The sequence below is a fragment of the Schistocerca americana genome, chromosome 8 (assembly GCF_021461395.2).
Source record: "Schistocerca americana isolate TAMUIC-IGC-003095 chromosome 8, iqSchAmer2.1, whole genome shotgun sequence".
NCBI classification, from domain to species: Eukaryota; Metazoa; Arthropoda; class Insecta; order Orthoptera; family Acrididae; genus Schistocerca; species Schistocerca americana.
Genome location: NC_060126.1, coordinates 114,756,291 through 114,768,318, shown reverse-complemented (window position 1 = coordinate 114,768,318; position 12,028 = coordinate 114,756,291). Strand labels below are relative to the sequence as shown.

Sequence of the window (12,028 nt, the reverse complement as noted above, 5' to 3'; positions counted from 1 at the left end):
TGTCATCAGCATGTTACAAACTACCTGTCATCAGTATGTATATTATTCATATGTACAATCACATCTTGGCTACAAATTTTTTATGTCGACTGATGCACCTACCGTGATACTCCTTTCCATTGATGTGAAACACTGCCTCCTTCTGAAACCTGAAATTATTGAGAGATATTATTAACAATGTTGGTAGTTTTTGGAGAGCTCTGAATTCTAAAATATTAAATACTAACAACATTTCTTTTCAACAAGATTGTTCAGTTCAGTTGTCTATGTTCTGAATGACATTAGACTAACACACCATTGTGATGTGTTTTAAATGCACTATAAAAATGACAAGCAAATTAAAGTGGATAACTGCCAATGTAAAAATGTCAAGTGCTAAGAAAAGACAGTTACTCAGTTAACTTCAAATGGTTCAAATGGCTCTGAGCATTATGGGACTTAACTACTGAGGTCATCAGTCCCCTAGAACTTAGAACTACTTAAACCTAACTAACCTAAGGATGTCACACACATCCATGCCCAAGGCAGGATTTGAACCTGTGACCATAGCGGTCGCGCGGTTCCAGACTGTAGCGCCTAGAGCCGCTCGGCCACCCCGGCCGGCTACTCAGTTAACTGGGAAGTAATAAAAACATATATTTTATGAACTATGTAAAACAGCATAAAACCTAATTTAGAATGGTGGTAAAGGCAGAAAAAGAAATTAACACAAAAAATTTATTCTGAACCAAAAAAATTAATGAAAGGCAATGTGATCAGTCATAAGGTCTGATCTTGATGCCACAGCTGGCAGTCTACAAATCTCAAAAATTCAATTTAGGTGACAAATTCACAGTAAATCCTTCAGAAATATCATAATAATGTTGATGTAAGTGGTTACCAATGCAACATCCATCTTTTCAGCTTCAATCAGGATAACAGTGAAGTTGTAACTAGATTTAGAGGAATTTCAGCTTTGAATATAGAAGAAGTAGTATAACATTACAAAAAATAAGTAAATAATTCAACTGGTGGAATGGAACACCCACTAAAGCAATTAAAACAGTTTCTAGTACACCATAATATCTGGAACCCTTATAATAACTTATCTGTCTGTAGTGACTCAGCAGTGATTGTGTCAGCTAACATGGGGAAATCCTTCTGGTCAGTGGTGCTGTGGTACTGCAGTATTATCTTTGGTAGTTAGTTTGTTCTGAGCTTCTATAGTATGTGTACATATTTTACTTATTTCTGCCAAGGAATAAAGCGTACTATTATGAGCTTGTAGTCTCAGCCATTTTAACTGGAGCATTCTCACCCAGGGTTTCTCTACAACTAGACCTACCTGCATTTTTTGTTTCATCTTACATGTCACAACAATCAAATGATGTCAAAACTTTAGTGCCAGAGAAGTATTAACACAAGACAGTGACTTATATAGTGTTCAGTTTAGTACTTCATATCAAAAGCAACAGCTTTTGTCTTTTGTGTAATGCAAAAAACTTTCTTGGGTGCAGTGCCAGCAGTGTTGACAGTACCAACCTGCATTCAAACAATGTGCACTGACTACTGATCTTTTGGTTGACTTTGGTAACAAATGCAACTCATTTGCTTACCAACAAGCTGTTGCTCAACATGGACAACACAGTGTAATTTTGCTTGATCTGTCACACCTACCACACTGTGTACAATTCTGCTGAAACAATTTGCACCACCATGTGGAGGCTATCCAGCTGGGACACAAACACTTCTGCAGGATTTCCTTCCAAGACATGACGGCTCAGAAGAACTCATATATTGTTGCTCTCTGACAAGCTGTGATACTAAATGCACACCAACAGTACCATTCACCTCAGTCCACAAACCAAAGCTCCACCCTTCTGCCCCAAGCAGCCAACTGTGTGGATCGCCATTGCTGATTGCATTCTCTATTGCCATGGCATTTCTGATGATAGCTTCAAGTTCGTCACATTATCAAGCAATCAAGGCAAGCATACTGACATTATTGGTGACTGTTTGGTCAACCCTGGCTATCAGCAAATATGACATGGCAAAGACAATGTTTCCTCAATGCCTCAGCAGAATGCCAGAACAGCAGTTATGCCAAGTTATTTATGATAAACATTTACGCACTGAAACACCCTCCCAACTCTGGTGATGCCTTTGAACATTAAACAACATCACACTCATGCCTGATCCTGTAGAAACTGTGGTTAGATAAGTTACCTTCTCATTTACAACTAGTAATGCTCTTGCATAAGGAGGAGTTGTTAGAAAGACTTCTAGCTGCATGACAACATTGACAGTGCATTAATTGAGTGGACAACAATGACTATATTCATTTCAGTCAGGTAAAATGATGCAATGGGTGGTGCAGTCAAGCAGAACCAAGTATGCACAGGTTCTGAGGGCAATGTCACTCATACCACCAGGGCAGTGACCTCCAACTGGTCCATATAAACAATTGGCTAGCTGATGACAACACTGCCCACATGGACAGAAAGATGGTGCCACACTTTTTTAGGTTTCACACACACACATCAGTGATAAGGCAAGCAACTGCACAGTACCTTGTGGTCACCCAAATGGGAAGAATGAAATGCAGTAGGCACTCAGATCATTGCACAGCTACTGATCACCTGCCTACTTGACATAAAGCAGTACATGTGTGGGTGGTTGACTCTATATCCTGGATCATACTCACAACCAATACTTTCTTATTGATACTGGGTCTGAAGTGAGTATCACATGGTGTGAGCCACCACTGCCAGAAAAAAATTTTATCTGCCTTCCAACTACATTTGGCAAACAGTTGAAATACTGCAACATATGGAAACACATTACAAACTTTGGGCTTGGGTTTAGAAGACATGCTTCCATGGCAATTTTTCATCATTGACTTCAAGGAACCCATACAGGTGACTAACTTTCTAAAACATTTCCATCTCTCCCCTGATTTGGCACATGGAACTCTTCTACATCTACACCTTCACACACAGTCCACACCACTCTATGGTGCAAGGCAGAGGGTACCTTATACCACTACTAATCAATTTCTTTCCTGTTCCACTCACAAACAGAGCAAGGGAAAAAATCTGTCTAAAAGGCTCTGTGTTAGCCCTAATCTCTCGCATCTTATCTTCATGAAACATGTATTGTGGCAGCAGTAGAATAGTTCTGTAGTTGGCCTCAAATACCAGTTCCCTACTGCAATAGTGCCTTGCAAAAAGAGCATTGTCTTCCCTCCAGGGATTCCCATTTGAATTCATGTATCATCTCTGCAATACTTGTGTGCTGATTGAACTTGACAGCAAAACAAAATTAAATAAATAAATAAATAAATAAAATAAAATAAAATAAAAATAAAAATAAAAAAAGATCTAGCGGCACACATCTCAATTGTTTCGATGTCTCCAACACACACAAACAAGATCAACAAATGCTTCAAGACTTGTGACTTATGACCATAGATGTTTAGTCCCATAGTACTCAGAGCCATTTCAAGACTTGTGGCAGGATCGTTGATATTAGAACTCACTCAGTGCTACCTTGATATCGAACAAGAAACACTTCGCCCACATCTTCTACAGTGGATAACGGTGCTGGTACAGGATGGACAGTTTACCCCCTCTAGCAGGAGCTATTGCACATGTGGGTGCATCTGTAGATCTAGCCATTTTTTCACTACACTTAGCAGGTGTACCATCAATTCTTGGTGCAGTAAACTTTATTACAACAGCAATTAATATACAATCAGAAAGTATAACTTTGGACCAAACAGGAGCCCAATGATTAGGTCTGTTTGACCTTTAAATTCTTAGATGATTTGAGTTCAGAACAGCATGAGCCAGGTTGTTTCTATCCTAAGACTATTAACCCATATTAGTGCGAAAGGACCATATGGTCAAAATATTTTTTATTATATTGATTAATATTAATTAATTTATTATTTTGACAAAATAATGTGTTGAATTTAGAATTCATTTTTGTAGATTTTTTCTACAAATAGTATTGATACTTCATGATTCATTTTTCTTTATTTTAAATTTTATTTTGTTAGATATTTGTGTTTTAATTAGTGTGGCTTTTTTAGCTTTGTTGGAGCGAAAGGTTTTAGGTTATATTCAGATTCGTAAAAGTCCAAATAAAGTAGGATTTGTAGGGATTCCACAGCCTTTTAGTCTATATGTGATGAAATCGAAGCACCTATGAATGAGCTCACAACTGCACATGCATACTTGGAGCATCTTACTAGAGAAAAATCTTATCGTCACAATATTATCACCTTGAATGAGGCAGGAAGTGTGGGGGAGCTGTCAACAGTCAGACACACCCCATCAGAGCAGCCTGCATAGTATACACCAATACTGATTCAGCTCAATCCAATGTATCCTTCTTCAGGCACATATGAGCTTACTGTTTATGTCCTTCCAACACCAACACATTCATGTGTGCATTACAGACTAAGTGCTGTCCACAATGGAACAGTTCAAAAAATTAACACCATGTCAGACTCTCCAGTCTGGCGTAAGGTGCATGGATTAGCTCTAGATAAACTTCACATGGCCAAGTTGGCTGTAAAGTAATTATTACAAGGTGGTATGGTCAGGCAGTCAGATAGTCATTGGCACCCAACCATTCACCTTGTACCTGAGAAGGATGGTAAATACCCACTGTGCAGTGACTATCTGGCTCTCAACTCCTGCACTATCCTGAACAATTATACAGTTCCAAATATGCAGGACCTAACTCATAATTTAGCTTGTCTCTCTGTGTTCAGTGTGCAGCACGGTAGAAAGGCTTATTTGTAGATTTCAAAGAACCAAGAGGTCGTACTAAAGATGACTATTATCACCCCTTTTGGACCTTTACATGCCACGTGGGCTCAAAAATACAGTATAGATTAATCAAGGCTCACAGATTATGTTCTTTTCATGTTTTCCTTTTGCTACACCTTCTTAGATGATATTTTAGTCTTCTTTACTTCCAACATGAGCACAACAAGCATCTCAAATTAGTTTTGATGACTTCTGTAAAGTTGATGTCTTAGTCAATGATGACAAATGTCAACTTTGTCAATCAGTTAGCTGTGAAGGCATACAGCCTGCAATACAATGGACTGAGATGAATAATCACCTAGCATGCCAATGGAAATTTCAAGAATTACACTGATTCCTCAACATGGTAAATTTTCATCACAACCAGCAACATCATGTAGCTGCCATCCAAGCACCATGGATGAAAGCATTAGGAGGCAAATACATGTCAAGCAAATGAGACATCCAACAGATTCCACAGATTCAATAGGCATTTGAGCAAATTAACCCTAGGATGCATATACAGGGCTTCCGAGGCCCTTGTATGTCTTCATTTTTCTAAAAATTATGTAATTTTTTGTTTGATTTCAAACTGCTTTCCAGTACTCTTTCACTAACAGTGTGACATTCCTCCTATCCTTTTTAAGTTTTTTTTGTATAATTCAATACGTTTACCCATACACCGTGAATGCATAAGCAGGGCTTCAGAAGCCCTCACACATTTATAAATGTTCTTTAGCCTATATTGTCTTCAACATTTGTTTGGGAGCAGTTACTGTAGACCTGTACTGGTTTTATTATGACATACAACAAAGAACAAATTTTTAATTCTACATTTCCTTGCTTTAATCAGGGCAAACTCATTCATTGTGTCACTGAGGTCACATTTAGGACATGTGTCATAGACTATTAACGAGATACTTGACAACATTTGACACTCTGCAAAAACCTATTCGAAGTTCAGTAGCATTTTATTATCTGTAATTTGCTGCGACTGCTTTCACAAGATGTTGCAGTCACTGGCATATTTGAGTAAGCATATAAGCCTATTAATCCATATTAAAATTAAAATTAAAAAAAAAAAACAACTTCGAAATATGCAGTTGGGAAGCCATGTCAATGCACCTCCTTACCAACCTCTTTCACCTGGAAACCAAAATGATCCACTTATTTAACTGTACAAGTATCTCTAATAGAATTTGATAAACTATGGATCAGATAAGCGTTCTTGCCTGTTTCCTCCTCTGCCGGTAGAAATTATCGAAAATCAGAAGTCAAGAAACACATTGTTTCAGCATCATTGGCATTTTACAACAAAGCAGCGAAGTTGCAACAAGAATTCCATTGCAAAAAACGAGGGACCTTTTTAAATGGCTGCTCTGCTGACACATAGACCTATAAACTATGTTACTATAGATGTCTATTCAGTAGCAGTCGTTTCTTTGTTACGCTACTTGGACTACATTACACTATAGAAATGACACTGCGACAACAATGTGCATTTACAGATGTGGGCCGAGGGAAAGGCTACTTCTGGAAGGCGGAACTTACGTCCCATAAAACGGGATCACGAATCGTAAAGGAGAATTCGCGTACATACCTCTCCTGGTTAACTATTAACGTGGCTTCGTTTCTTGTTTCTTTTCCTGGTCAGAGTTTCTCTCGCCTCTTCTGCAGTACGACACTGATCTGTCAAGGGCTCGGCAAAAGCTCAAATTTGCTTATCAAAGACACTGAAACGACACTGAAACTCTGTTTCCGACCGACAGTATTGTCAAATGAAAGTTTACAGGTAAATGGTCTGACGCGATGATGAGTAGCACCGGTAGTTGGTAACTTTCACATTGCCAATTGACTTGACCCACGAGACATACATTGACGTCTTATTCATGAAGAAATTATCTGCATTCTCATTACTGTGTGTGGTTGTCGTTTGTGTTCCAGAAATGTAGCAATAGATCGCGAGCTTGTGTCCATAATGTAGTTGACTGAGTTGTTGGTGTAATGTTTGGAGTGCTTTCAGCACTGCAGCTGTGATGAGCTGTGGCAGATCCTTCACAATGCGGAGCATCGTGTCCATGGTTTGGTGCATCATGCTCAGAATTTTAGCCCGGTCTTGAAGTCCAAAAGGAACAGTTCCATCGCATGCAGGTTGGACTTCGCTAGCCGTTTCGCAACTTTGTTCATCATGAGCTGCTGCATTCCTGGGCTGTTGAGAGCCAGTAGCGATTCTGCATTGAATGAATACTTTCGTGATTAGTAGAGGCGGGATTGTGACGCTGATGGTGCAGTGAATGGCAGTGTTGTGGGTTGAGGCGCCCAATTCAAGAACATAGCTTGAACGAACACTGTTCTATGTCTTCTTATAGCTGTGGGGGGTAACGAGTTCTTTAGGCTAGCGATGAGTCGTTTGAATGGGTCACATCCTCTCTAAGTGGCGACATGCAGTTATGCAGGAAGGGTTGTCATCCTTTTTGCATACAGTGCAGTCCTTGCTGTGGTGTTCTTAGCCATATTTTACACAGCACACTCGCATAGTACAGTGGAGCGCAATGTGGTTATCTCCTCGCATCACATACTGTGACTAAGGTTTACTAAAGTCCTCAGTTGTGTTCTTTATTGGTGGGAATAACAAGAACCGTTGGCACTGAAATGTGTGTGCAAAGTGATTTCATGCTGTGGACGAGTGCACTTTATAACCTTGTTGTTGTAGTTAATCTTTTACGACATCCAAGAACATCTTCAGAGAGGAATGCCTCTGCGGAAGATCTTAAGTGGTTTTCCTGGCGTCGAGGTATAAGTGTTGAAGCCAATTGCACGTTCGAGTAATACAGTGGTACTCCTCCACTGAGCGTAGCAATATTTTATAGATGTCTTTTCCACCTGTTTTGACAGAAAACTGGAGCCCCTGCACTGCTTGCTGCACATCGTGGTAGAGAGATCTGCGCGGAAGTCTATGGTCGTGTCATGCCTCGGCCTCTTGTCAGCAATGTCTCTCAGTGGGGCAAACGTATTACTCGTTGTCGCAGGGTCTTCTGGCTCAAGCTTGACAGCTATCCTCTGTGAGGTGGCTTAAAACCTTGTTTATCCTCAATTTGGTGCAAGAGCAGACTTGGTGTCTTTCTTGGAGGCATTCTTGAATGTGATAAGAGTTACGCACTTGCTGCAAGACACCTCGGATGACTTGCTGACGTTTTTCTGGCCCATTTCTTCTGCTTCCACGTGAGAGTCAGGAGACAGTCCCATTAACATAGAAAGTTCATCATTAATGCTGTAATATGCCCATTCGATAGTGATGTGCATGTCATCGTCCTGATTCGTCGCAAGGCCCATCATAGGGGGAGACTGACTGAGAACTTACGACCGACTGACAAACGTGTGCCGATCCCGAAGTGGCCGAACGGTTCTAGGTGCTTCAGTCTGGAACCGCGCGACCGCTACGGTCGCAGGTTCGAATCCTGTCTTGGGCATGGATGTGTGTGATGTCCTTAAGTTAGTTGGGTTTCAGTAGTTCTAAGTTCTAGGGGACTGATGACCTCAGCTGTTAAGTCCCATAGTGCTTAGAGTCATTTGAACCATTTTTTGAACTAAGGCACTCTTCCTTGCAAAGGTTTGAAGTCCAGAGCGACCTTACGTGGAATGACCCCATAAAAGAAACAGTAGGAAAAGCAGATACCAGACTAAGATTCATAGGAAGAATCTTCAGGAAATGTAACTCATTCACAAAGGAAGTGGCTTATAAGGCGCTTCTTCGGCAGATTCTTGAGATTTGTTCACCACTATGGGATCCTTAGCAGGTAGCCCTGACAGAAGAGATAGAGAAGCTCCAACGGTGACAGGCGCGTTTCGTCTGGGATCGTTTAATTGGTGAGGGAGTGTTACCTATATGCTCAACAAACTCCATTGGCAAACGTTACAAGAGGGGCACTGTGCATCACGGAAAGGTTTACTTTTGAAATTTCGAGACGGCACTTCCCGGGAAGAATCGGACAACATACTATTTGCTCCGGCACATACCTCGCATTATGACCATGACGACAAAATTCGAGAAATTAGAGCCAATACAGACACTTACCGCCAATCATTCTCGCCACACGTCATTCGTGAGTGGAAGAGGGTAGGGCAGACAAACAGTTGTAACAGAAGTACCCTCCACCACACATCATTACGTAGCTGGCGGAGTATGATACAGCTGTAGATGTAGAAGTTCCACAGTAGTTACACAAATGTGTTCACTCGGTAGTTACAGGTACTACAAACATACATTTTACCAGAAGTCAATGTACTACAATTGTTCTCCCATCCCCTACGAAAATTTGAAAATAATACACAGATTCGTGCTTTCATTATTGGATCTACTAGTGAACACTGTATAACTGAGAGTTTACCAAATGTTGTAGCATTCAATATGGTGGAAAAACGTTCATCCTATATCATACAATCAACATGTATAAGTATGCACTTCGCTGTAGAATGCTTTTGCTGCATAATGGTACCTGGCATAATAACTACGTACACTGTCACTAAAGAACATACTCAGCAGCGAGACGCTACATTATTCAAAGCAGAAATACATACTCATTCCACGACAAGATGCGACATCATTCAAAGTAGAAATACATTCTCATTCCTTGAGAAGACTGTAATAAAGCTGAATACCAATTCTGTCAAAACTGCTATCATAGAGTTCTTAACTAAATGCGAGAAAATAAATGAAACAAATGCGAACAAAAATAAAGTAGATTACAAACACATACTTACAACGCATCTAAATCGAGCCATCTCACACATGGACTGGTAGGAAGGAAAAAAAAATGTCCACAGAACACTACGCTACGAAACCAGCTTCCATTTTATACGGTACCAAAACAAATATGAATCCTTTACTCCATCCAATATAACGGATGCGAACAAAAATCAAGCAGAATACGGTCAACATACTCACAGTGCAATTATAAGAAAGTATAGCGGCAAGTGATATCCCTCTGTGGACAGAGACGACAATGATATGTCTCAGTGTGTTTCGTCTTTATGTATGCATTTCTTTGTTCTGTTGTTCTGATGCTCGCTCTCGATATGTTTCTGCGCTAACTCTCAGTGTTCGTAATTTGCGTTTTATTGTATATATATTAAGTTAGCTTGCATGTGTGAACTTTATTCTTTCTTTCCATCAGTTATATTCACTTAAGATAGATAGCTAAAATGACGACGTCGATGAAGAACTAGAATAGTGATTAACAATACTGTCGACGCTACAATCCAGTCTGAACCACAGCAGCAACCTCAAAATGCAGCTACACAGGACACCACAGCAGAGGCAAGCTCTTCAAAAGACAATTCAAGGTAGGAACTATTGAAATGCTGAACTTCTCACCTTCTGGACGAAACGACCGCGCCTGTAGCTCAGATAGGCAGAGAGCATATTTTTGTGACATGGTGTCCCAGCTTCACTCGATGTGCTTCATTGTATGGTGGCACATTTGGACAAGGCACAAATTATGTAAGCAAAGGTCTTGTTAAGTTCATGGAGTTACGAGATTCTAAAAGCGGATTTAATCAAAGAGTATTTTTAATCCCAGAGAACAGATTGCATAAACTGTTGCAATAGATACCAACTGGTGACATCTTGCTGAAACGATGTTGGTGCAACTAAAATCACTAGGTGGCAATGGTTTGTTGCCTGAGGCTTCCCTTCGGTTGTTATGGCCTAGGAAACTACCACCAACAACCAGCACTGTCTTAGCAGATGCACCAAATTACCGTTGGCAGTCTTGGCCAACAAGGCAAGATGATGGCTGAATATTCAGAGCATAACTGTCAAACAGTTATATGACTGTGTGGTGTCTGTTCTTTCGGACATGTTCAAAAGAACAGACACCATACAGAACCCACAGCTGTTATACATTAAATATGTAAATTCAAGTTGGAGATCCCGGGTTCGATACACATTTTCACTCATTGCGCCGATTCCACACATCGTCCCAAGGTAGCTGACAACACTGATCCTTCCCCTTCCCTTTCCTTCCTTCCCCTCTCCACCTTCAATATACATATACTGTCAGACTAGTATAGCTGAAGGCCCCAAACCGAGGACTGCCAGTGCAGACAGCAAGGCGTTGCTGATTCAGGTACAGTGTGCCAGCCATGCCCGTAAGAAAAGCAGAACAAGTGATGGACTGTGTGAGGGCATTACAAGCTATGATGGTGGCTCTGAAATGAGAGTCAACAGCCACTGCAGGAGCAAAAGAAAATGCAGTCAAATAAAAACCATCAGTTCAAACGTTGTGGTGTTCGTTCTATCGGCGTTTCAGCATAAATGCACGTCAGTGCATCAGTCTGTGCAACTTCCCAAACTAGTTCAACGACCCCAGAAGTACGTATGTGGTCATCACACAAAACCACCCTACTACTTATTTTTCTCCCACTTCTAACCTGCAGGATTTACAGGGCTCGATCGCTGCCAAACGTAGGCAATGTGGAACATATCTGGGTATGTCACTTGAGTTGACTTCCGCGGGCTCACCGTTCGAGTGCCACTCAACATTTCACTTACCTTTGATGAGCAACAGGACGCATAAGATTGTTTTTATGCTGATGGAAGGCACTGACTACTGTGCAAATCAAAGCCCTAAGAGAAGAAAAAAATGGTTCAAATGACTCTGAGCACTTTGGGACTTAACATCTGAGGTCATCAGCTCCCTAGAACTTAGAACTACTTAAACCTAACTAACCTAAGGACATCACACACATCCATGCCCGGGGCAGAATTCGAACCTGCGACTGTAGCAGTTGCACGGTTACAGACTGTAGCGCCTAGAACCGCTTATCCACCGCGGCCGGCCCTAAGAGAAGACAGTGCATAACATCTCTGGAGGGATTCGAAAATTATAATTTTGAGGAGCTCCAGCTTTGGTCTTAAAACGCCTCACAATCATGTCAAAAGTTTATTGACCACATCCTTACAGGGCTTCCTTTCCTGTTTTGTTACATAGACGACATGCTTCTCTTCTCTTACAATAGGGAACAACACAAGAAACACCTATGAATCGTTTTCAGAGACGTAAGGGCTTCAGAGTGGTAATCAACAAAGACAAGTGCATTTTTGGGACTGAGAGAATGCAGATTCCCGGGCGCATCATTTTTGCAAAAGGTCTGTATCCAAACCCTAAGAGAGCACAACTTATCTGTGACTTCCCAGTTCTGAAGATTTTCCAGGAATTATGAAGATTCTT

General features: G+C 40.8%; 1 protein-coding gene across 1 annotated transcript in view; it reads right to left on the bottom strand.

The window, feature by feature from the left end:
* LOC124545141 (xanthine dehydrogenase 1-like) overlaps window positions 1-12,028 on the bottom strand; it is a 241,452-nt gene that overhangs the window by 158,913 nt on the left and 70,511 nt on the right. Inside the window, exon 2 of the mRNA XM_047123970.1 lies at window positions 103-149. Coding sequence (XP_046979926.1) covers window positions 103-149 — 47 coding nt within the window. The remainder of the gene's footprint in view (window positions 1-102; window positions 150-12,028) is intronic.